General features: G+C 38.4%; 2 protein-coding genes across 15 annotated transcripts in view; one reads left to right on the plus strand and one right to left on the minus strand.

Annotated features, from left to right (window-relative positions):
• The window catches only part of magi1a (membrane associated guanylate kinase, WW and PDZ domain containing 1a), a 123300-nt gene extending 103590 nt beyond the window's left edge, over positions 1-19710 (plus strand). For 11 of the 14 annotated variants that reach the window (XM_053503476.1, XM_053503475.1, XM_053503477.1 and 8 more), the window contains 9 exons: positions 3026-3117; positions 3350-3542; positions 5405-5728; positions 6661-6867; positions 8360-8447; positions 8651-8705; positions 11126-11275; positions 11877-12015; positions 16651-19710. In XM_053503476.1, the coding sequence (XP_053359451.1) occupies positions 3026-3117; positions 3350-3542; positions 5405-5728; positions 6661-6867; positions 8360-8447; positions 8651-8705; positions 11126-11275; positions 11877-12015; positions 16651-17636 (2234 nt within the window). In that variant the 3' untranslated portion in view covers positions 17637-19710. Of the gene's footprint in view, positions 1-3025; positions 3118-3349; positions 3543-5404; positions 5729-6660; positions 6868-8359; positions 8448-8650; positions 8706-11125; positions 11276-11876; positions 12016-14218; positions 14308-16650 lie in introns of all 14 variants that reach the window. The other 3 variants (XM_053503489.1, XM_053503485.1, XM_053503479.1) reach the window with 3 other exon arrangements.
• A 6202-nt stretch (positions 19711-25912) lies between these two features.
• On the minus strand, positions 25913-27536 carry LOC128530261 (rhodopsin). The gene has a single exon (XM_053504092.1). It carries the CDS (start codon positions 27458-27460, stop codon positions 26396-26398), a length of 1065 nt encoding a protein of 354 aa, XP_053360067.1. The 5' UTR covers positions 27461-27536; the 3' UTR covers positions 25913-26395.
• Between the last annotated feature and the right edge of the window lie 213 nt (positions 27537-27749).

Raw genomic sequence — 27749 nt, forward strand, 5'->3', positions numbered from 1 at the left:
TTTGTTGCTTTTGGGATAATGATGCATTTGGCATATGTCAAAGTGGAATGATAGATTAGATTATATTTTCATTATTTATTTTAAACATACTTTCCGAGGGGGCAGGACAGTTTATGGCTCCATTCATAGTTTTAACATTTTGTGGCTGGATCAGTGCATTTGAAGGCAATTTTGCAATTTTAAGATAAGAAGGTAAATGTCAAAATATGCACTACCAGTCAAAAGATTGAACACACCTTTTAATTAAAAGGGCTTTTCCTGATTCTTATTGTTTTCTTCATTCTAAAACAATGCTGAAGGCAAATCAAAAGTTCAAAATATGCAAAGCTGTAAAGTGAAGTAACTGACAGTTTGTGCTGTTTTTGTTCTCTGTAGTATTGTTCTAGAATGAAGAAGATGAATCTAAATTTGTTTCCAAACTTTAATAATTATATATAATTATAATTATACAGAGGGGCACAAAAATGTTTACACACTTTAACATTAGTTCTCTATGCCCGTTTTTACAACTCGAGTTGAATTACTGTATGGCAGCAATGGGCAGTTTCATGTTTCCTTTAAAGATGCCATCATTGATGCTAACGTGTAATCATGCTTTTTTTGTGCATACAGTATATGTTTGCTGTTGAAGTCTGTATACGTTTTTTGGGGGGGCCTCTTTGTATGCAATTGTTTAGAGAGAGAAATCCCATCCTTCTCACACAGAGAGCAGGGTCAGTTTTGCTTTCTTGGTCTCCTGGTTGTACACAGTAGCAGCAGTGTCACCATGTCCGGTCGCATCACTTGGTAAACCAGTTTTTAACTTATTAATATGTCAATCTGTCACAATTAATTACATTTGAGATGTAAGGAAATTTTACCACTTTACAAGAGTGAAACAGAAAGAAAGGATGTTGAATCTTTTCAAATAAATATTGGACACAAAGTGGTTTAAATGTAGCATGTTATGGACTTGGTAGTATATCACATTAACACCTCTAACACACTTACATTGTACTCTATGTTGTATGAAGACTAACCCATTAAAGATTTAATTATTTTTCCTGTGGGCGTGTGGTAACTGTATTGTGATTATCTTTGGTTTCTAATGAATGCATGGTATGTAGGTAGACTGCCTTGGCAAAAATGTATATGAATGGTAATGTAGGCCTTATTTTGGTTAAAAATTCATATTCTGTATGTGTGTTTGTTTATATGAGATACAGTTTCTCTCTCTCTCTTTCTCTCTTTTATACATTATGTATGACCCTTGCACGTCCTCCCACACATTGTTAGAGACGATATGAGAACCAAGGCTCAACTCTGAAGATGTGATGAAATCTTGTGTCTTATGAGTGGCTGTTTGTTGCAGTAGTATATGCTAGAAAAATGGCTGGTTTAAATTATCCAACAGGATTTGCTGCTTGTTCTACAGTATAATCCATCAGTAGATGAACAAGGAGGAAATGTGTGGTTATGACATTAAGTCGTGTCACATTTAATGATGAGGATTTATTTAATCATTGTGGTCAGTTGGAAAGGCATTCTTTGGTAGGATATATTTTCCTTAGGAATCGCCACTCAGGCTGTATACCAAAGAGTTATGAAATTTTAAAAGGTGCACTTTGTAATCTATAATTCATCTGGAACAGTATTGTAGCTTTTTTTCAGCTCAGGTCAGAATAAGTTCAGCTGTGTGTGTGTGTGTGTAGGTATGTTTTGCATGGCAGATTGTTCAATAAGAGCAGCATTTGGCGCCTTCCGAGTGCCCGCTGATGCTGCCAGCACCCAGTCAGGCCTGTTAAACGATCCACAAGGAGCAGCTAGGACAGTTAAATGATCGGTGCTGGGTTTTGGGTTGTCGGCCAGGCACTATGGACAAGCTCTTTAAACCACTCGTGCTGAGCTTCCTGTGGTGGCCATTTTGCTGTTCGTCCATGTGGATCTTGTGTCTTGCATTGTGATTGGCTTAGATTCTGCCACTTTTGCTCAGTGTGAGGTCTGATTGGACAAGGGCAGGCTAATGAATCGTGGGAATTGGGACCCATCTGCTGAATTGTCATCCACCTCACAGTCATTCACACGTGTCCTTGAAGCGGGGCCAGTTTAGTTCCCCTATCGGCCTGGCTTGCTAACACTTTTGGACCAAAATCCATGAGAATCCCTTTCTCGCCTTCTCAATGTGCACAGTCAAATTCAAATGATCTCACTTATTTGTCCTGGTAATGTATGATAATAGTAATACATGATGCGTTTGTTTTTAGTAGAAAATTATAACTGCTGAAATAAGAAATTAAGCATTGCTACAGAATTAGTGAAATACTCCATAATTATCCTAATGTTACATTGTATATAATTAGGACTGATTGATGACCATTAAATTACAAATTACCAATTTAGGCATTATTGTAACAAGAATATACAGTGTATATATTTATTAATTTATTTATTTTATTTTATTTTTTATTTTATTTCGAACAAGTTTCACTTGGATGTATCTGTTCAGGTACATTTCTATATAGCATGGTTGATTAGTTCTAATAACAGATACAACAGCTTTCTATTCTAGCTTTGTTTTTGTGATATCCTCCTCCATTACTTTTTCTCTGACCCCGTTTTATGATTGCTTTAGAGGCAGAGAGCATATGCGTTAGGGTATGTGTGTGAGAGAGAGAGTCAGAGCAAAAAATAGCAGTTGGAGGAGGTTGAAGTCTGGGAAGCCTTTATTGTGATAGTTGCGATATATAGATCAGTATATGTTGCTTAATAAAGCTTGAGCTTGTTTTGTGTATGCCCCATGTTCGTATGTTTTATATATATATATATATATATATATATATATATATATATATATACATACATCTGTTACAGTATATTTGTCTGTTGTCTTTATTTTATCATTGTAGGTTACACTTTGCATAGTTTTCTGACTTGATGAAAAACCTGGTTCTTTGCATTTAAATATAAGTGCATATTGACAGTATTGCAATATGATAATGCTGGTGAATTTATTCATTCATAAATTATTAATCATTGTATATTTTAGTGCCGGATTCCCAAGAACAAGACATCTTTCTCTGGAGAAAAGACACCGGATTCGGTTTCAGGATCCTTGGTGGAAACGAACCAGGAGAACCGGTGAGACTTTTCCTCACTCTTAGTTAGAAACTAATCTAAATTCAACACAAATATAACATTCAAATTCAGTAGTTTGACTTTTTATGTCCAGACATATCTGCTCAATGTGTTTAAGGCTGCACACCTACAGTAGCCAATGCTTCTTAACAGAACATCATTATTTGATTATGTCAGATCTAATGTTAATAACACAGGACAGAGAGGTTAATTGTGTGTTTTATTAATACATTAGATCTACATCGGCCATATAGTGAAGTACGGTGCAGCGGACGAGGATGGACGTCTGCGCTCCGGGGACGAGCTGATATGTGTGGATGGAACAGCTGTGGTGGGCAAATCCCACCAGTTAGTGGTGCAGCTCATGCAGCAGGCAGCCAAACAGGGCCACGTCAATCTTACAGTCCGTCGCAAAACAAGCTACGGAGGTACAAACACACAAATTTAAAAATACACACACCACCTACGAGATACACCCGTTTTTACTTTAGTTATAAGTTTATTTTTACTTAGTTTGGCTTAAACTAAGGTCAGAAAAGGAAATACACATATCAGTGTAAAGCTTATTTTAAGAAATCTCATCTTTACACATATTCTTATACTACACTTATTCTCATCCTATGCTTATTTCTACACTGGTACGCCTATTTTATAGTCCATGGTGTATCCTGGTATTTTGACTTTCGCCCAACAGCTGCTATACAGAATTAGTCAGCTCTCCTCTAACTTGTTTATCACAACTAATTTTAATCATATCAGCAGCACTGTTGAATACTTAATTCAGACTCATCAAAAGGTTTCCATTAAATTTCTCTGACAGTTGTTTTGGCAAGGTTTATGGTAATGCGCTTGAACTAATATGTAATTATTCCACAGGACTCAAGCAGGAATTTACACAGCAGGCACTCCATATAAACAAAATGTGTCATTGTTGATATGGTAAAGTTTTCTGTAGAAGCTTGTTATATAACGTTTATGAAGGGAAGCATCATTGTTATCACCAAAGGTTGAACTTTCTAGACACTTCAGGGAGGAGTAAAAAAAATAGAGGCTGGTTAGGAAACAAATGTTTATAGCTGGCTTAATGTTTTGACACAAGCTCGTTTTGACATTTTTATAAATATATTAGATGGAAAAGTAAAATAGTGTGATCAAGTTAATTTTTTTTATGTAATTTTATTTAAAAAGTGGAACTTGTATATTCTGCATACTGTACATGTAAAGTAAAATATTTTAAGCCTTTTTTTGTTTTAATTTTGATAATTACATGACTTTTAGGTCATAAAAATACAGAATCTTAAAATATTAGTACTGTATATTAGAATATGATTAATTAAAAAAGGATTTACAAGAAATTCTGAAAACATATTTACAGAAATTCTAAAAATGTATGTTCTATAAAACGGGATTTGCAGAAATTCTGAAAGCGTACCTTCATTTTTGCACTTAGTACTTGGACAGGCCTTCCTTAGCATCTCATCTTCATCTTCACAATAGCCCATATATTCTTTATGGGGTTCAGGTCAGTTGAGTTGACTGGACAATTAAGCAGAGTAATTTTATGGTTAGCAGTTAGTGGTAGTTTTGGCACTAAGGGCAAGTGCTAAGTCATGCTGGAAAAGGACATTTGGCATCTCCATGAAGCTTGTCAGCAGATAGAAGCATGAAGTGCTGTAAAATCTTCTGGTAGATGGCTGCATTGACTTTGGACTTGATAAATCATAGCAGATGACATGGCACCCCAAGTCATCACCGACTGTGGAAAATTCACACTGCACTTCAAGCAACTTGGATTCTGTGCCTCTCCACTCTTCCTCCAGACTCTGGGACCTTGATTGCAAATGCAAAATTAACTTTGATCTGGAGAGAGGACTTTGGAACACTGAGGAATGTTTTAAGGTTCAATAGTTGTAGGCCATTTTTCAAAGAGGTCACCTGTAAGCTGTAAATATCTAAATTAAAAGAGAGACTTTAAAGACTTTAAATACTTAACTTACATGTTGCGTTTTTCATAATATTCTCTTTAAGATGCACTTAAGATAGATAGATAGATAGATAGATAGATAGATAGATAGATAGATAGATAGATAGCATATTATGTGTTATTTTTGAAATGAATAAAACTTTGAGACATGCCGTTGCTGTTGTCAACTGTATTTCTTTAACAACACGCTCCGATGGGTTTCTTTCCCTAAATCTTATCCTCACATTGTTGCTTCCTTTCTGTTTTACCCAAGATTCCATAAAAATAAAGCAGTAATGAAATTTAATGTCTTTTTTTTGTGTGCAGTGTGTAAGGGTGAGGGAGACGTGCCTCCATCCCCTGCCTCGTCTCACCACAGCAGCACTCAGGCACCATCTCTGACGGAGGAGAAGCGCACGCCGCAGGGCAGCCAGAACTCCTTGAACACGGTCAGCTCGGGCTCAGGCTCCACCAGTGGCATCGGCAGCGGTGGTGGAGGGGGAAGCGGCAGTGCTGTGGTGCCCGCCATGCTGCCCACAGTGCCCACCGCCCTACAGCCTTATGATGTTGAGATCCAAAGGGGCGAGAACGAAGGCTTCGGCTTTGTCATTGTCTCATCTGTGTCACGACCCGATGCCGGCACTACATTCGGTAAGATGGTGTTGCGAGTGAGTCACACAGTTAGCTTTCTTAGCGAGGGAAGAATTGCTATTTACACAGTGCAGTCGGTAGCTGTCCACACCATTTAGGTAAAGGTAGGGGTGGTAAAATAACATTAGTTAGAGATTGAGGGTGAAAGAGTGTGTGTGTGTGTGTGCGATCTGCTGCTGCATGTCACCACAAGGTCTCACTGGCGCTCCCTCACGACCCTCACAGTTCTGTGGAGAATGATATAATGATCTCATTATCATAGGCTAAATCCAATGTAATTGATGAGTGTTTGAATGGGCTGCAGTAGATGCTGTGTTTCTGCAGGGTCTGTTCTTAGGGACTCCTAGATAGCATATGTGTGTAAAAAAATTTCAAGTAGTGTCACTGACGTATACTGATTAGGGTTGTTTAACATGACAGTTATTTATAAGTCTTGCACCAAACACATGCACCCAGAATCACTCCTGTAACCATGATGAACAGCCAACCAGCTGTGTGATTTAAAGGTAGGCATGCAAATTAAAACCGCACACCTTTTTGTAGCATTGGGTGATGAGAGCTCTGTTCTTCCCGAAAAATGACTGTCAATGACTTGCTACCAGATTCGCTTTATGTCCAATTAACTGGCGACTGATTCGACTAGATTATTTGATTGAATAATGAGTTTTGTGACAGAAGTTGGCTTGGTTGCTTGGTGAATTAATTCAATTTTTCAATTTTTCTCCCCTTTTCTCTGCTTCTTCAATCATGGGAAACAAATCACTGCCTCTGTCACACACCGCATCTTTCAATTCATTGCTCTGTTCATGTTGCACTGGTTCTTCATTGCTGTCTGCTTTCCTGTCTTATCATATACACATCCACACACTTGCACACAAACACACACACACACAAACACACACACACACAAACACACAATGCTGTTGATACAGCAGCAGGAAATGCATGTGTGGCCATGCCCCATAAAATAGGGCGGATCATCGAGGCTAGTCCAGCGGATCGCTGTGGGAAACTGAAGGTGGGAGATCGCATCCTTGCCGTTAACGGCTGCTCCATAACCAACAAATCCCACTCGGACATTGTCAACCTGATCAAAGAGGCTGGGAACACGGTCACACTGCGCATCATCCCAGGAGATGGTGAGTTTTTAGAGAGAATAAAACTTAACTTTATATGCAATACATTTTGTTTTACATAAATGGGCCTACAAGGGCTGTTCAAGTCAAACCAGGATTTGTGATACAATTTCTCCTGAATGAAGGGGTGAAACCAATTGACATTTTCAGAAGCCTTCAAGCGCAGCACAGTAATAAGACTCTTAGCCGAAGTAAAACATTTGAATGGTGTAAACATTTTAAAGAAGGCTATACAAACATGAAAAATGATCTGGGATATCTAAAAGCCCACTGCAGTCGCTCCCCTAAACATTAAGCGAGGGGAACGCCTGATTTTTGAAAATCGATGGATAACTTGTCATCAATTTGCGAAAGGGACACATCTGTCTGAGAAAACTGTACGCACAGTCATTCATTCACGAACACCACTTGCACATCACAGGAATTTGCCTGGAAATCATTGTCACATTCCCACCCTACAGGCCTGATCTCGTTCCAATCAATTAAAGAAAACTTTAAGAGAAAACTTTCTACCTTGATGGTATCCATGTCCTTGTAAAACGCTGGAATATGTACATTAGTTTAGCAGAGGATTATATAGAGCCCCAATTTTACTTAATCTGTAAGTACTACAGTAAGTACTGGTTTGACTTGAACGCCCCTTATACTGTAAGTTATGAAAAACTTTTATCACTTTTAAGTGTAAAGCAGAGATGTTTTTTACACCGTTTAGTGGTGTTTGTACTATGCCACATTGGTGATCAGACAGAAAAATAGAAGTGTATAAAATCTAGATCATTTAACAAAAATTTTAAAAGGAAAATGTAAAACAAGTTGTGTTCATAGGCAATGAAAGGTAATATACACATATACGTATACACATATATACTGTAGCTCCTGACATTTCCTGATTAGCTAAGCACAAACACCTTTAGAACAGAATCGGCATGTATGCATTGCCATTCAGCCATCCAGCTCATAAATCTCTCTGTGAGAATAAGAGAATAGGGCATGCTGCATGGCGAGGACAAATTTTACCTGTTGACTGCACACACAAACACACATGCAAGGAGGTTGGCAGTTTGTGTTAAAGACTATGACAGGAGCAGCTATTTTTATCCCTGTCACCACAGGGGAATACACAGGAAGAGACCACAAGAGAGAACTTATTGCAGGGCACAAGTGCAAGGAAAGGCAGAGTGCCTGTTGGAAATAATAGAGATAGAGGGAATTGGATAGAGTGGAGGCATTCCTCATAGTTTCTGTAATTCTGAGCTCAAACATGAGGACTAGGGTTAGGGTTAGAATAATAATCCTAAAAATACTGATTTCTTTTTTTTAAACTTGATTTATTTTCTTACCATGGGCAGAGGCTATTTAATTTTATTTATAATAAATGAATGAAGATGTTTTAGTTTATTTACTGTAAATAGCTTGTAGTTTGCTAACATGAACTTTTTTCATGCTTATTATGGTGACATCCCTGGTGACATGAATGTATGTCTATTTAAAAAAGAAACTTCAAATGCCGCCCTGCTGACCAATGCCGAAAAGATCGCCACAATCACCACCACTCACACACCTCAAAGCAGCAGCGAGTCCAGGTGACTAACCTTAAACATATTAATTATAAAAGTTTTTTTTTTTTTGCCACATTTCTGTCTCAAATTTCATTCATGGCTACAAAACATACACAGTTGTCTTATATAAATTTATATATAGCATATATAATTTTTTTTCAAATAAATTTATTATTATTACTGTATTATAATTTTAAATTTGACTAACCGTGTTTATTTTCCCACAGAAACAACAAATCGAAACAGGCTCCACCTCCACCTGGAACGCAAATGTCTCATCAGGTAAGTGTTACATTTCTCTTCCAGTTGCTGATCTGAGCTGTGCTTTTTTACTGTGGTATTAAGGCTGAGGCTGGCAGGAAATAAAATTAAAGTAAAATCAACTAGGTTAAATGCAGTATTCATTAAAAAAACACAACCTAATGGACTAACGGTGTTCATCCCTCTAGTACAGGCTTGAAAAATTTACATGAACATTTATAGCTTTTCAAGACACGTTTCCAAAAACATGTTGGTTATTTCTTTATACAACAAACAGTAAAAACAATACTAATCATACATATGGTATGGAGAGAGTTTCAATGTGCCATATATGAGTTTGTATTATCATTATAAGCAGTTTTAAGAGTTTACAAAGTTTAAACATTACAAGGCAAAACAGTATGGCCGATATTCTGTAGGTCCCTCGTGTGATGACTCTGCAAGTCCCCTAGGGGTGTGCTGTGACGTGGCTCTAGCATATTGGCAGAGTACCTTTTGGGTGCTAAAGGTTATGTGATGGGGCTCCGTGGATATAACTTGTTTGTACAGCACATCCTATGGGTGCTAAGTCGGATTGGGATGTCTTTGGCTTTGGCAGGAGTTTTCTAAGACCTTTCTACTGTGGCCAGCATTAAACTTTTCTGCGATTTGTGCTGCATTGGCTTTTTTGTGGATGGTCTTTGGTCTCTGCGGGCATGGGTGAGCCTTGGGTGCCCTTGATCCTGTCACCAGTTTACTTGTATATACACTATATGACATATTATCCAAATACTTATACTTCAGTATGGAGTTGGCCCCTTTTTTGCAGCTATAACAGCTTCCACAGCTGTTTACAAGATTTCCGAGTGTTTCTGTGGGAATTCGTACCCATTCATTGTGTAGAGCATTAATGAGGTCGGGCATTGATGTTGGATGAGAAGGCCTGTCTCGCAATCTCCGCTTCAGCTTATACACTTATCTTTCGGGATTTATTTTTACCTTTTTTAAAAAAAGGTAAAGTGCAGGTTAATTTGTTTTACTTTTACTTTATATTTTGTGTTAATTATTTTTATGTATTTATTTTGGGGGGCTGTAAAATGAATAATTTAAGTTTCCATTATTTCTTTTGGGAAAATTTGCTTTGATTTACGAGTGTTTTGAAATACGAGCCCACTTTCGGAAAGAATTATGCTCATAATCCATGGTTCCACTGTACATGTAAATAAAAACATAATGAAGTAACATAACATGTTCAAAAAGTGCATATACATTACAGTGTGACACATTGGGGCAGATTTTACCTTTAGTACAGCACAGTAATAAAACATAGAATAATAATGTGGGATAGTACAGAATACCTAGACAACAGAAAAAATTGGATGGGGGGAAAAACTGATTAGTCTAGGTGGGTCTTGATTAGTCCAAGTTGGTATTGCGAAAGATTTTGAGATCAGTCTAAGTAAGTGTTGGATTAGGGTTGTTTAGTCCAGTTGGTTTTAGGAAGGATTTTAATTCCATTGGGTGTTGAAAAGGGTCTTTCTTAGTCCAGGTGTGTGTTGTGAAGGGTTTTGAAATAACTATTTATACCCTAATTAAAAAAATAAATAAATAAATGTTCAGTGCCCTTTTTGTAAAGTAGACAAGTAAATAAACCCCCAACTTACAATGTGGTTACTGTTTGACAAACCCATCTCATGTGCCTTGTCTCATCTCTATTAAAATATCATAGTTTGAAAATACATTTTGTACTGTACATACTGTACCTACTGAACACCGTAGCTTATCTTAGCCTGCCTTAAACACAACTTAGAACACTTACATTAGCCTAGAGGGCAAACTCATCCAACACAAAGCCTATTTTATAATGTTGAATATGTCATGTAATTTATTGAATAATGTACTAAAGTGAAAACAAAATAGATGTAGGATTACTCGTACTTAACATACATAGCTGACTGGACCTTAGGAACATTTGATGCATTAAACTAAAAGTAATTGCTTAATTATGGACGACGCTACAGCAATTCTCATTATTTTCACACGCAGCATCTCGTTCCCCAAAAACAAAAACAAACAAAAAAAAAAAACTTTTGTACTGTACTTGTTTTCATTGTGTGGTTGCTGACTCAGAGGTGTGGCTCACTGCTGTCCCCTAGCATTGAGAGAGAGTATTGCACTGCCTATTACTAGCCTGGGAAAAGTTTAAAACTTTAAATTTGATGTTCAGATTCCACTCAGTGCTCACCGCTTAAGCACCATGGTAAGTTCGAAAATACATAAGTTGAACATTGTAAGTTGGCGTCTATCTGTACTGGTGTACCTTTCCTTCATAGGATATGATTTTGAAGTGATATGGTGGATATGATTCTAGTATTGATGCTTAAATTCTCTCTGTATGTGTGTGGGTTTTGTGTGTGTGTGTGTGTGTGTGTGTGTGTGTGTGTGTGTGTGTGTGTGTGTAGATGCAGGATGCTGAGTATTACTCTGTGGACCTGGAGAGAGACAATAAAGGCTTTGGCTTCAGTTTGCGAGGAGGGAAGGAGTATAACATGGACTTGTATGTATTAAGACTTGCAGAAGATGGAGCAGCCGTGAGAAATGGCAAGATGAGGGTGAGACGTTTTATATTTACTGTATGTCTTTTTTCAGATATTCTTGACTTACTTGCATAACTTTTAAATATGTATTACCAAGACATACTTTAAAGTTGAGTAATTTTTTATTAAGTTGAGTAAAAAAAGAAGGAATTTTTCATTTATATCATGCCAGAACATGGCACATGCCAGAATTACTTGTACACTTTAGGAAAATAAGCAAAAAAACAAAGTCTAGTCAAGTAGGCTCTTATTGTCACTTCAACTATATACAGTTTAGTACACAGTAAAACAAAACGACGTTCCTCCAGGACCAAGGTGTACCAAGGCTACGGTATTAACGGACCAAGGCTACTGTATTAACAACATAAATTAACAGAAACTATTTAGCTAAATAGGGACATTGTACAGGTTTATGAAACAATCTTGTTTTTTACTTTAATTCATTAGCTATTGTGGTTTCATTCGACCACAACACAGTGGCACACAAAAGTACAACAGTTGTTGAAGAACGTTCAGCCTTTGATTTGTGGACCTTCCAATCATTTGGTCAACGTTTTAGCCAACGAGCTACCCCTAAGAAGTACAATTTTATGTATACATATCTTCTGGCTTTCAGGTAGGAGATGAGATTTTGGAGATTAATGGGGAGAGCACTAAGAACATGAAACATTCCCGTGCCATCGAGCTCATCAAGAATGGAGGTCGGCGAGCGAGACTGGTCTTGAAGAGAGGTGATGGTTCTGTGCCTGAATATGGTGGGTCCATGTGATACACATATTACTTGGCAATAATTTCATTTGTATTGACTTTTAACAAACAAATGTTTTCATTATGTTTCACCTGTTTTGTTTTCTAACTTTTGTAGCTATCATTAAAACTATCGTTTTGTAACTTTTTCTAACCCACCCCCCACCCCCCCACAGGCATAAAATATAGATACAAAATGTAATTACATTTACAACTGTAATTTTGCTAACAAATTTTAACCCATTGGCTTGGCAAAAATACAATTTGCAAGTTGACACTACAATATAAATGTAATTAAAACTTTTTATTTGCAGTCTTGGTCTATTTTTAAGAGAGCAGTGTTCATCTGGACAGCACGGTGGTGTAGTGGTTAACACTGTCGCCTTGCACCTCCAGGGTCCGGGTTCGATTCCTTGCCAGGCTCGATTCCCGTCTCTGTGTGCATGGAGTTCTCCCTGTGCTTCGTGGGTTTCCTCCCACAATTCAAAGACTTGTAGATTAGTCTAATTGGCGTTCCCAATTTGCCTGTAGTGTGTGAATGAGTGTGTAAGTATGTGTACTGTATGTGTGTGTCCTGCAATGAAGTGGGTGGTACAGGGTGTACCCCGTCCGTGCCCTAAGCCTACTGGGATAGGCTGCAGGTCCCTGTGACCCTAAATACAGGATAAAGCGGTATAGATGACTGAGAGTGAGTGTTCATCTGGTGTTACAGGTGTGCATGGGACTGTCGATAATCACTCCGGCAGTTATTTCTGCATATCGTATACTGCTGTATGTCTTTCTACTACAGGACACAGGCATACTCAAGGGCGTCATACATACGTCATCCAGTTCATACTCGTGCACAGGCAGACATAGTGGCGACACAAACAGTATTATTCACACACACATACACAATTTAGTGGATTAAAAGTTGTGTCTATTAGATGGTACACCCGAGCCAAAACATCCCTGTCTGCTTTTAAAATCTTAGTACCCTCTAAACAGACTCACAGGCATTGTTTCTCTTTAACCCTTTCCACTGTCGTACTGATCGTTGTCATGAGCATAGGTTCAAAGTTATCAGCGTTGTCCTTATATTCAAAATGATTTAATAATCTAGAAACTGCAAACGATTAATACACAAACAGCTCTTTTGTTAGGTTTGAAGAGATTCATAAATATGTGGTTTAATGCACAGTGTTAGTTTGTTTAAAAGGCAAAAACAATGTCATATGGTGGCCTATTGGTAATGCTGCAGGTCTCGGCAAGCAAATCAGCATGTAGAACAACCTCGGATTTCTCCACAGAGAATCCGCAGCCAACTTACGTGTGGTCGCTATGCAACACCACCATAGAGGCAATCACGGGAGATGCGCGACACGGGTGCGCGGCTATAAACAGTAGGCCTCTAGACTCTCCACTTGGTGTTCGGACATAAGTTCAATGTCATTCCGATATATCGGAGAAGAAAAGAGAAAAAAGCAGTGTCGCAAAGAAAAAGTTAATAAAAAAGAATAGAGAAAAGAAATGAGATTTTATGTTAAAAAAAGAAATTGTGTTTGTTATTAAAAGAAAATATTTTTTTTACCTTTCTTTTCTTGTTAGATCCATCTGCTCAAGGCAGCTTACCTTTTCGAATAGAAAGACTCACAAAAGTGTGCCACACCGCTTCCCCCTAGGCCTCGTATCAGGGCTCATACATACTGTAACACACTAAACTTGCCAGTGCTTTAACATCACACACCGTTCACCGTCTGGTACCACACCTATCCAAACACACCGCTCATGATTTCTGAGGATGTTCACAAGCAAGGCTTTAACCACCTGCAGACAAAACACATTAGTCACTTTACATACTCATATACACACAGCTAACAACTGAGGATAGTTTAGCCTTTAATCTGTTACAGTATGTTTCACAACATGTAAAACAAAAACGAGTAAATCTTAAAATGTAAGTCATTAACATGATGTGCATATGCCAGTGAGTGTGACCTTTATTCTCCCACAGTTTTTTTCTTTCTTTTTTTTTCTGATTGATTGCTTCTTTCAATTCTAGTCCCTATGCACACCTGGTGTACCTCATAAAATCTAAATTTAACAGCTCTCTGTTTTCTCTGTGTTAATTGAAGATCTAAAGTTTTTCCTCTGTATCTTCTCTTCTTTGTGTATCTCTGCTCTTTTTATTTTTATTTTTTATGCCGGACTTTCTGTCTCTCTCTGCCTCAGCGATGATGGCTCCCCATCTCGCTTCATGTCTAAGGAATGATAAACTAGGAGAGCCTTGCTTCTACCTAATGGGCCAAAACCAGACCACGGTTTGTAGCGTGCCATTTGTATTTGTGAATCCTCCCTGTTATGCTCGTTAAAGCCTGTGGATTTTGCTTACACCTTCCTGGCCCCTCACCTCACTACACCACACCTCACCACACCACACCACCTCACCTTTGCTACGCTTTCATCTTGCCACAGTGTTATTTTACCCATAATGCACTGCACTGAGCTCTGACCCATTGCTAAAATCCATAAAGCAGTATGGATTCATGTTGCTGCAGTTTCAGCTCACAGGTGCATGTCGTGTAATGCTTGTGAAATAATGTTGATGATGATGTTCGTGCTAGTTTGTCTCTGCATTCTGCCCTGAGATCATACCTCGTAGTTGAGTCATCTGTCACAAGGTTTATCAAAAGTGTAACTGGTATATTGATTGCATGTGACAGCGCACGTTTACATTCAGTTTTGCTAAACCTGTTGTCAGCTCATGTTAGCTAGGCAAGTCAATTACTGAGAGTGTGTGTGTAAAGACCACATTTCATGTGTTTATTAAGCATCGTAGAAGCTTTAAAATTTGTTATAAAATATTGTCAAGAAATAAGGATTAAAGCCATGAGCACATCTATAGATTTATCCCAAACAAGTCCTCAAAAGTATAAAGAATATACTGTAATTTGTTAAATATTTACAGTCTAAATTAATATGAATATCACAAGCCATAGCAATGTTAGCATTAAGAGTGGCCTTAGCAATTGAGTTATTCATTATTGGATCAATCCTAACATTTTATACAACATAAACTAGTAATTATAACAGGATTATTCATTAATATTGACTATAACATTACTTACTATATATTTTAAATTAAGCATAATAAAGGTTTTGACTGACAAAAGTTTAATAGTCTGTGATATAGCCATTATTAAGTCATAATGTAATGAATATAAAAATATATACAGACCCTTTCATTTTATGTTTTACACTCATCTTCAAATGCAATTCAAATCCTTTTTTATCCTTTTCAAATTTCATAATTTTACACACAATACCCCATGAGGCCGAAGCAAAAACAGGTGTTTGGAGTGTTTTGTTAATTTATAAAAATTTTTAAAAAAGACTTAAATATCACATTTTAAATATTTAGACCCTTCACATAGTATTTGTTTTAAAGCATCTTTGGCAGCTACAAGGCTTCTTTTGAATGATGCTACAAACTTGGCACATTAGTCTTATGGAGGTTCCTTCCATTCTTTAAATTAATTTAGTTTAATTTTATTTATAACATAAATTTAACAATGGTGATTGTCGTGAAGCATCTTTACAGAGGCAAACAATTATTGAAATGAATTTGGAAAATGTGAGGAAATATGCATAACTTGCATGATGAGTAAGTTGTGGGCGATGATGGCAAGAAACATCTCCCTGAGATGACAATAGGAAGAAACCTCCCAAGGAACCAGAATTAACGGGAAACCCATCCTCATTTGGGTGATATCAGATACTGTAGTAGGGATTGATTGGCAGTCATACTGTGTTTTAGGCAACTGGAAGTCCAGTACACTGGGACTATAAATAAATCACTATAAACCACCTGTTTTTTTTTTACTTTGGCATTGTTGAGTATTGTGTGTAGTATAATGTGAGTGAAACAGTATTTGAATCCATTTTAAGGTGAGTGTGAAACACAACAAAATTTGGAAATCTTGAAAGGGTCTGAAAGCTTTGTCAGCACTGTTGTATAGAATAGTATAGAATATTAACATATAAAAATCTGTTTAGTGTTACACAAATGGTTAGTATTTATATAAAATAAAAGCATGTTTGCTTTGCTATAAAAGTTTAGCAGTAGCTGCTCGTGTCAATCATTAAATGTAGGACGTACTGTATGGGACTTTTCTGGATTATGTTTCTGCATGACGGTTATCGCAAGGTCCTCTGTTTTTGTAAAATTGTTTCCCTCTGAGTCACAAGAAGGCTTTGCACATTTGTGTGTTTTCCCATATTGCATGAATGTTCTGTTATTTGTGTGTGATGGATATGTGTTGTCCGAATTGTTTTTTTCTTATGAATAACATCACTTTACTACTGGAGCACTACTGTAGTTCTAACTGGTTCCGTTTTTTACTTTAGATATAGGAAACCACCAGCACTAATATACAGAACATACAGTAGAGTAACGACTAATGCTGCAATATAGCTTGTCTTAAGCATGTATGATCAGTTAAACAGTGTTTATTTGTATGTTCAGTTTTATTTAAATTCATTTTTGACAGTCAAAACCTTTGAAATGTTCTTTGAGATTTAGACAACATTGTCTGAATCTGATAACTCTATTTTACTGCTCTTGCTGTCTAAATAACTGAAATGTAAATTATGCTCCTTTGCAGACGGGCCCAATGACGGGTACCCTGCCCCACCCGGGCCACAAAATATTCCGGAAATGAGAACGCTGCTGCCCAATGGCCGCTTTCACCTCCCATCGGAGAACAGCTACACATCAGAACACCACACAAACCCCTGGTCCCAGGAGCAGTGGCAGAGAGGTAGAGGGCGTGAACGAGAGAAGGATTTGGGTAAGGAGGAGTACAGAGACCACACCCATCACCCCAAACACCCTCAGAACCACACCTGGAGCAACAACCGTGCTAATACCCGAGGAGCCCGCTCGCCCCTGCATTCCCCTTCACGTTCCCCTGAAAACAACAAGAAAATCTCTGGCCGCAAAGTCAAGAAATCTGAGTCAGAAAGCGGCATCGCCAAGCTCTTCAAGACCTTAAGGAAAGAGACCGGCTTTGGGAAGAAGCCCACCGACCGGGAGGCTCGAGGTCGCAATCGCTCTCCAGAAAGAAGGAAAGGCACAAAAACACGCCGTGGCTCTTTGGATCGCTCCCCATTGCGTAAAAACGGCTCCTCCCCTGACCGTCGTAGGGCAAAATCCATGGATAGAAGGGCGGAAGTCTCGCAACGTGACTACTCTCCAGAACAAGTCTCTCGTGGATCAAATCACAATTTTAATCGACAAATTGGAACACCAGAAAGACATTTCCAGCCCCAGCAGAAATGGCAGCCACAGACACCCAGCCGAAGCTACCATGAAGACAGTTACCTCACTTCCACCCCAGAGAGACCCAATAACGGCCTGAAGAACGGGCTTTCTTCCAGCGAGCGGGAGGAGAGATATTGGAGCAACGGCACACCGCCGAGACGTTACCGGAGAGAATCAGACAGCAGCAGCAATAGCAGTTACCTTGAAGAGGCGGCCGCTCCCCGGCTGAAGGATTACTACAACGCCATGAAAGCCAACAGCACGATCTCAATTCCCCAGTCCAAGAGACGGCTTTACAAAGAGAACCAAGCCGACCTTAGCATCTGAGCACGGGAAACCCGTAACCATAAACACTCACCCAGCTGGACAACTGATAATATCACACTGGTTTTAAAAGACTTAATGAGCTGACTAATTGATTGTCTGAACAAATGGTCAATGAAGTGACTGATTCTTCAGTTAGTTGATTGATAAATTGATAAATTGTTGCACAGTCGACTTATTTTATGTCTGCACATTTGATCCCAGGACAAAAAAATAAATAATTCTGCAGACCAGCCACAAACACAGCGACAGAACAGTCTTATGTCTACTTTATTCATTTTGTTTATTTGTTTACTTGTTTGTTTGTGTTATATCTCTACAGTGTTGGTTTGATCAGAGGAATGAGGTTTTGTGCAAATGGGTGTCAGATCAGTCAAGAGAGCACGCTTTTTCCCCCTCTGTTAACTTTCATTTCATTTTTGAAGTAACAATTTATTATTATTATTATTATTATTATTATTATTATTATTATTAATATTATTTTAAATGCTGTGTGTCCTATATATTCCTCATAACTGCAATTTTAGCAGACCAGAGCACAAGGGGGTTTGTACATTTTATGGACGAGTACATGCGTTTACATACTGTATGTGTGTTATCATCTTAAGAAACGGCATTTTTTTATTTTTAAAGGAAAAAGAATATACAAACTATAATGCTACTGTCTAATGAAGTAATATATTTAAAGTGTATTTATTATTTTTTTTAATTGGCACATAAATGAAGTAAATAGGATGGTTTCTCCTCCCAAAGCAAAATCTGTTGCTTGATCTACTGTGTAATTATCTGACTGAAGTTCTCTCTTGATTGCTGTGGACTGCTGCGCAGGGCCAGTGTGCTGCTGTACCCATAATTCCCCTTTGACCTAAACAAGGCAAATTTCAAATCAGTTACATTATTTAAAAAAAAAAATCTTTCATCAGCAATGGGAAAAGAACAATAACATTAAGATCGTGTCTACCTTAAAGCCAGTATGGGAATAAAAAATAATAAACCATGATCCGGCTATTAGACATGACTATAGTAAATGTTTTTTCTTCTTCTTTTTTTTTCATAGGTATTCAGGGCTTAGAAAAAACTATCATAGCGTCTATAGATGCCTTTCTCAGTTTTAAATCAGAGAGCAAGCCTGGAAATAACAAACGTAAACCATAAGAAAGTCCTGAACAAGGGCAGATGTGGTACAGTCTGTCCACCTGAGCCATTCCATGTCTTTGCACTGGAGTATGATTAACGCTGAGCTATGCGTGTTTGTATGAATGCATTTTTTTGTGCCTGTGTATATAACATTTCAGATTTGACAAAGCCGACATGAAGTCTCTAAACACGACGACAGAAAACACAGCAAGTTGCATCGCTGCCATCTTCATAGTACTGTATGGAACCACTAACCTGTCAGCCACTGTCGCGTGTACAGACTTTTACTACTGTATGTAAGTAATAGCAACCTGTGGAAAAGATGAGACCGTTGCCTTTTCTTGTACAAAAGAGAATTTATGAGAAACCTTCACCTTGGGGAACAGGATATGGTATGTTTATACTCCTCAAGCAGAGGCAGTGAGTCCTAGATAATGTGTGTAATTTATACTCGAAATCAGGCATGTTTCAAAAATCCAGAGACGACCGACCGACCGATGATCTGTTTTTTTTGTTTTCCCGGGGTGGGGAAAGATTTGGGGCTGATCAGGCGTCGTGTGAGAATGAGATGGGGCCGACTATCTCCCGTGATGCATAGCCTGCCTTTTTACTGTATAGCACTTGTATACTGTCTGTGGTCTCTCTGCAATGTTCTCTGGACTTCAATGCTTTTTCTGTGTCAATGAAAGCAGTACATGTATATGGGCCAATCTTTTTTAAGAAACACTATGCATATATAGATACTACATTGTCCATAGCTTTATTTGACTCATGAAGCTATACATAACGTTAGTCTAAGTACAAGTAGATGTTGACCTATCCAGTAAAGCTTTTTCTTTCCTCCTTCAAATGGATCGCAATGTATATGTAGCTATCAAAAAGAAGTCTGTGAATGCTATTTTTATTATCAAATAAAGTTTTCCATACAAATTCAAATGAATCCGTGGTGTTAAAATGGTATGCTGTTTTATTTCATGTTTTTCAAATATTTATTTGACGTTTTTCAAATTCAAATATTCTAGTAATAAGTATAATCCAGAAATTAAGTATATTGCAGGAACATTAGGTAAGGAATCTATATGTGGAGCTTTATAGATCTGATTTAATATAAATAAAAAACTTAGAGGTTGTTACTTGTTGCAGTTTAAGATGCTCTTGAAGATTTTTTTTTTCTTCCTATTTCTCTGTAGGTTTGCTGCAGGTACACTGCAAACAAATTATACAAAAGTGTATAATTGAACATTTTACTCTACCAGCATTGCCCTTAAATTCCAGTTTCCTCTTATATGATTTTTGCTACAGATTGCTATGTGTTTAAAATCAACCCTTTGCATGGCTCTGACACTAAGGTTAAATACAATGATGACATGCAAAGGCACATAAAGCCATCAATTAGGAATGTTAAGGCCATGGATAATGTTGATTCGTTAAAAATAGCTCTACTGTGGACTGCGAGGGTACTACAGAGAGAGCAGAGACAACTACTGTAATAAAGTGCTGCTGGTGGTACCCTCCTCTCTCTCTCTCTCTATCTCTCTCTCTCTCTCTCATGTATACATACACACACACATTATATATACATATACACAAATGCTCTGATTAAAAATTTACAATCTGTGCATTTAACTTACATAAGATACTTGTGGATGGTGCTGTTTTTAACATACACATCTTATCACATTTATTAACAAAAAATATACAACGATATGACAGTTCACTTGCAAGTGATACCATCCTCACACTTCAAACTTTCTGCTCTCACTTGATACAGTGCTATCCCGTCATGTGACACTATGCCACTACAGTCTTTAGGATTATATATGAAAGTCACAAATAGCCATGAATATGCTTGCGGTGCCAAACGGGGGACCTATGGGAATGAAAAAAACAAATAGGAACCCATGTCGGCAAGTTGCACATCACTACAGGTCAGTCTGACACACTCCGGGAATTAATTTGCCTGGGTTTCAGGTTTCAGATGATTACAGCTATACAGTGGATTTAAAAGGTATTTAGACCCTTTTCAGTTTCTGCACACTGTATTGTGTTACAGTCCAAATAAAAAATGGATTAGATAGAACTTTTCATCATTAGTCCACACAAAATATTCCATAATTACACAAAGCATATACTTATTTTTAGATTTTCTTTTACTTTGGGAAAATATGTATTCTAAATCAAAAGCAAAAATGTCATTTAGATTAGTATTTAGACCCTAATTTAAAGCTAAAGACCTGCCAAGTTGAGCTCAGGTGCACCCCATCTGCTTTGATTGCTATGAGATGTCTTCAGAAATTGACTCGAGTCCAATTAAAGTACATTTAATTAATTGGACATGGTTTAGAAAAGCATACACCTGTAGGTCCCACAATTCACAGTATGTGTCAGACCCAAACCAAGCAATAAAATCCAGGATTTTATAGACCTATGTGATTAAATTATGTTGAGACACAGGTTTGGGCAGTGGTACAAATAGGGCTTTGAATATTCTCATGAGCAAACTGGTCTCCATTACTGTGAAATAGAATTCATTGGAACTACAAGAACGCATCCTAGAGTGGGCTTTCTGGCCAAACTCAGAAATGTGGCTAGAAGAACGTTGGAGCAGGGAGGTGACAAAGAAGCCAATGTCCTATCTAACAAAGCTTTAGAATTTCAATGAGAAGATGAAAGGAGAACCATCTCAGAAATACTATTTCAGTCATGCCTCTATCATAGAAAAGTTAAATTGAAGTAATTAAATTGAGTAAATAGCATGAGAATATGAAGAAAAAGGTTCTCTGGACTGATGAGACACAATATAAAATCAATACACAATATAATTGTTAAATAATATGACGATTTGGGCTGCATTCCAAGCTGTACCATGTCCTCCAGGCGATCCTCAATTGTCTAATACCATCCTCATGTAGCATATGATATAAAGCCAAGGCAAAATCAAAGCAACACTGCACAAATCACTGAATGTCCTTGAGCAGTCTAGCCAGAGCCTGGACTTGACAGTGAGACATCTGTTAATATACATGACAAAGGCAGTTTACTGATATTTGATTATTTAAATGAACTTACAGGATTTGCCTGAAAGGATGTGGGAAACTGCATGATCTTATAGAGTTACTTGCACTTAAAACTGCAACTTCTGCCAAACAATGCTTGTGTAAAGTACTCAATTGATTCACATTCAGTGATTAGTAAAAATTCGACACCACCTCCCTGTTAATGCCAGGTTTTTGTGATGTAAAAAGAGTCCAAGACGCCTACAACAACATTAATGTAGGAATTTCTGGAAAGTACGGGCTGTGTCGTACAGTAGATGTGACAACAATCTCCCGAATTGTGCATATGGGCTATAGGGTAGGTTGAAGAAAAACATCCAATACTGGCTAGATTTTGCAAAAACACATTTTAAATCTCACAAAAGCATGTGGAAAAAAATGACCTGATAATTTTTGGCTATAATTTCAAAAGGTATGTTTGGCACAAAAGCAATCACCAAAAGAAACCTTACTTACAGTGAAGCATACTAGTGGCAGCATCAATCATCATATTACCAAAGAACACCATACTTACAGTGAAGCATGCTGGTGGTAGCATCAAAATTGGGTGTTTGTTTTGCTTCAGCTGGAACTGGTGCTTTGGTCAAGGTGGAGGAAATTATTAACAGCTCCAAATACCAATCAATGTTGGCACAAAACCTTCAGGTTTCTGCTAGAAAGTTTATGATAAAGAGGAACTTTATCTATCATCATCTAATTCAACGAAAGAATGGCTTCACCAAAAGAAGATTAAAGCTTTGGAACGGGCGAGCCAGGGCCCAGATCTGAATCCGATTGAAAATCTCTGTAGTGATCTGAAGAGAGCTGTGCACTTCCCTTTAAAAAATAAAAAAATAAACAAAGAAAAAAAAATTAAGTTTATGTTTTTCAGTTGGATTGTACAGGTTATAGGTTACATTGAATGTGGAAAAACTTTCTGAAATGACTTATCTTGGTCCCATTTTTTTTTTTTTTTACATTACATCACAAGTATATGTATAAAAGTCTGTGAAAACTGAAGGGGTCTAAATACTGAACCAATGTGAATGTGTGACCCAGTTAATAATGTTGCCTTCTGCAAGAGTGACATCATCATTAGCCAAACCCTCCCATGAGAGAGAGACTGATGCAGCCAATGGACCTTGATGAGTGGTTGCCATGGAGACTGAGTGTGATGATTTCTTAAACACTTCTGTGAAATGTGAAAAAAGGCAAGGTTACTGACAAATGGTGCCATTACATCACTGCATATGGGGATGTGTTCCCTTTTAAGGATGGATTCTTCCTGATGTCGTCTTGGAATATAAATACAGGCTGCAGTGAAGTCAATTTGTGATGTGTGAATGTTCATTGTTAAAATTGTTACACATACAAACTGAGTCGATGTGTTAATAGGACTGCGATACCTGTAGAGGCATAAGTGAATCAGAGACATTACAGCAACCCTAAAAGGGCAGATGGGTGAACTGTTTACTCATCAGCTAGCATGATCTTACATAAGGCAGCTCTCACAGTCTCTGTGTGGATGTGTTCAAGTCATATACTGTAATAGTGAGTCTTTCAGTATGGCTGAACTATATACTGGAGATTTGGATTAGTAAATACATTTTAACGGCATAAGTCAGCTCATGGAGAAGACATGGACGACATGGAAACAAATCATGAAACAAAAGCTCAGCTTGTGTAAAGTGTTGGTATTATTAAAGACTGGCAAGGGAACAAGAAGTTCCTAACGTGTGTGCTGACTAATGTTGGCATGAGAAGAAGTGCACAATTCTGTATGGAACCAAATGGCACAAATGCTCCATATCTGTACTGAAAAGATATTAGTTCAATCCATGTGTACCGCTTACAGTGTGAGTGTGAAATCTCCCAACATCGCAGGATCAACCCTGATCTCCACTCTTTTTTTCTGCTCCTTATACGCTTGACCACCTTGAACTACAACACCTTCACACTCACTTTAATTCATCTATACAGTATAACTGATCAGCCATAACATTATGACCACCAAAACAGTGATGCACTGTGTGTTCCGAGACGTTTCCATGGGAGCCAGCATTAACCTCCTCAGCGATTCGAGATACAGTAACTCTTCTATTGGATCAGTCATCACTCCCATGTGTACCAGTGATCCTTGGCCGTCCACGAGCCGATTACTTTTGGTAGGTCCTGACCACTGCAGCCTGGGAACTTTCCACAAGAGCTGTAGTTTTAGAGTTGCTCTGATGCAGCCTCCTCAATCTGACTCTCATCAAAGTCGCCAGTTTTTTCCTTCTTCCAACAGATGAACTTCAGGGACAAAATGTTTTGCCTGCTATCTAATATCTTACACCCACTTCCAGGTACAGTACTATCGTAACAAGATATTGTAACTAGCCACTGTGACTGGAGCCAAATTGTGATAGATGATGTGACGGCTCAGAACTCCAAAACTTTTTTGGTCTACATTTTATGTTACAATTAATATTAAAACCATTCAGAACATTAAACTCACCTGCCTAATATTGTGTCAGTGCCCAATGCGCTGCTAAAACAGCGCTGACCCACTGAAGCATGGATTCCCTGTGTCCTCTGAAGTAGGGCTGCACAATAAATTAAACTTTAATCTGGATCATGATTTTGGCTTCCCACCATTAAATGAACATGATCACCAGATTTTTTAAATGCATGCTCCGCCAAAAGAATGCAGAGATTTAGAAAAAGGTGTACATGCAAATCAAACAACCATACACACACATTCATATTTACACACACATTCATATTTACATATGTTATGTACAGTAGGGTGATACATTACTGTGATAATTCGCACAAGTGAAAATCAAACATATCTTGTGCATGCGCTTGTCTCTACACAAACCAAGTTGAGTTTTGTCAGTTTGGAGGCAGAGACGGTGCCTGATGTACTGTACCTGTATCTGCTCCACTGATTAGTCAGTCTCCACCACAGACATTGATACCTACTCTAGGCACTATAAGACTTACCTATATGCAATGTTGAAATACTGTTTGTGGAACTGTTATATAAAAGCAATACTCCTGTGAGATACAAGGTTGTGCCTCCATGAACCAGACTTGTTTTGTCAGCATAGCCCACAGATGCTTGATTGGAGTGAGATCTGGGGATTTCGGGGGGCAAGTCGACAACTTGAACTCTTTGTCATGTTCCTCGAACCATTCCTGAACAATTTTTGCAGTATGTTATGGTGGATTATCCTGCTGAATGAGGCCACTGCTATCACAGAAAACCAGTAACACAGAAGGAATTACCACAGAAAAGTATGCTATGCTAAAAAAATGAAGCTATAATATAAATGTTAATGTGGTTGATGTGGTGGATCGGTCACTAAATTCCCAGACATGTCCTTTTCATCACTGATACGCCGTTTTAGATTTAGCACTGGATCCCAGCTTCACTACTTTTGATGGAACATAGCAATATTATTAGAGGGGAACTGGTACAGTAGTTGTGTATCTAAGGGCAGTTCATTTGTTAGCCACATTCTTTTTTACATGTTTTATCATATATGGATCTGTAATCACTGGCTATTTAATCATCAATGTTGTGTTTAAATGATGCTTGATTCTTATTTTATTTTATTTTTCAATCACGTGTGTGCATGTGCGTGTGTGTTTGTCCTGCTCTGTACATATATGTTGAGAAGGTCAATAGGATATACATAATCATAATCCTCTTATGTATTCATTGCCTTGCTGACCATGGGGGAAAAGTAAGCATAGCTTTTCATGTCACAGTCAATATTTATGATGTAATGCAACATAAAGCTTTTAATCCAAGGTGACTCTGTTCCTTAATTTCAACATAGACTTTACATTGGCTAAACCTACTGTACAATGCATAATGAGAAATATTACCATGAAAGTCCAATGGTTAGGCAACGGTTACCTTTCCAATTTACCCTTACATAATATATTATATTTACATGCTAAACTTTCATGTAATTTTACCCTGCTTATTTGATGTCCCTGAAACCATATGTAAAAAACGTATATAGTAAACAAGTTCTTTCTATCCTTAAAGTTAAAGCTATAATTCGCTGGGATCCAGGAAGTTGGAGAAAATACACCACATTAAACCTGTCATTTCAGATATGTCTGATTTTATTCATTTCAAAATGCTAGTGTAACATGTTCCTTTAACATTGCAGCTCCAATTAAAACATGAAAAGGGTTACTCATTTGCAGTGTGCGTTTTATTTTTATGTTGCCTTGATTACATGCCTCTACAATCACGACAAAGCCAGTAAAATTAAGAGTCCAACATTAAGAGTGCTAAGATATGATTATTTCCTTTTTTCATATTAAAAAACAAAAAACAAAAAAGCATATGCACATCTATGCTGGACTTAATAAATTACAGAAACAACATGGACGTGGCTCGTCCTTTCTTTCAACTGTCTTTAGTTGAACCAATTAAGTGGTATAACCATACAAAAGGGTGAAAAGACTTTACTTCTGCGAGTCGCTGTGGTCATTTGATTCCCTGGGCTGAGAAGTCTTCGTCTCGATGGCAGTTGTAGGGGTGCCCAGTAGGTCTTTCTGCAGTAAGTAAGTTGGCTTGTGTCTTTATGCCGGGGATACAGAGCTGGAGGAGACAGACGAGGCCTCGGTCTTGGAGGCGGTGGTGGAGGCGCCCTCCTCTTCCTCGAATGGGTTCTTGCCGCAGCACAGGGTGGTAATCATGCAGTGGCGGAACTGCTTGTTCATGCAGACGTAGATTATAGGGTTGAAGCATGAAGAGCTTTTGGCGAAGAAGGCTGGGAGGGTCATGAAGACAGGCCCAAACTCACTGCCCTGATGGGTGAAGATGTACCAAGCCACACTGGCATAGGGCAACCACGCAACTAAGTAGCCAATGAACATGATGATGACCATGCGTGTGACCTCACGCTCAGCTCTCTGGGTGGTTTCAGACTCCTGCTGTGCAGCTGCAGCCTCCTTGACAGTGCAGACCAGACGGCCATAGCAGAAGGTGATGATGAATAGTGGAACCAGGAAGTGGACTGTGAACATGTAGATGACGAAGGACTCGTTGTTAAACCCCTCTGCACGAGTGTAATAGTCAATTCCGCATGAGCACTGCATTCCCTCTGGGATATAACGTGACCAGCCGACCAGGGGGGGCACAGTACAGGCCAGCGCCATGACCCAGGTAAATGCTACTCCCATAATGGCATGGTTCTCTCCAAATCTGAAGTTGCTCATGGGTTTGCAAACAACGACCCATCTCTCAATGGAAAGCACGACCAGGCACCAGAGTGAGTTGATGCCACCAAAAGTTGCAAAAAAGCCTTCCAGGTTGCAGCCAAGACGCCCAAAGACGAAGTACCCATGCATAGATGTGTATAGCGTGGTTGTGAAGCCTCCAAATACCATTAACAAGTCAGCAACAGCCAAGTTCAAGAGGATGTAGTTTAGAGGTGTGCGCAGCTTCTTGTGTTCAATGGTGACGTACAGCGTAAGGAAGTTGATTGGAAAGCCGATAAGGATGAGGAAGAACATGTAGGCTCCCAACATGGCGTATGCCCATGGTTCCACCAGGTAGTACTGTGGATAATCATATGGACTCCTCACAATGCCGGTGGCATTGGACATGGGCACGTAGAAGAACGGCCCCTCTGTTCCATTCATAGCTGTGGTTGAGTGGTGTGGTGCCCCCTCTCCACTGGACTTTGGCTATGTCTGAGAGACGGTGGTGGATGAGTCAGGTTTGTGATACAAGTGGACTCATGAGTATCTCGATTGCTTTATATTGCACCTGGGATTACCGGTGCATTCCACAATGTCAGCAGAACATGACTTAGGCCACAGATAATTCAATAATCCTGTCCACTGCTACACTGCATTTTTGGTAACTTATCAAGTTATTAAGGTTACCTGTCCAATTCACAGAGACCCACGTCTGCTGACTGGTTAAGCC

This window comes from Clarias gariepinus, chromosome 9 (genome assembly GCF_024256425.1).
Source record: "Clarias gariepinus isolate MV-2021 ecotype Netherlands chromosome 9, CGAR_prim_01v2, whole genome shotgun sequence".
NCBI classification, from domain to species: Eukaryota; Metazoa; Chordata; class Actinopteri; order Siluriformes; family Clariidae; genus Clarias; species Clarias gariepinus.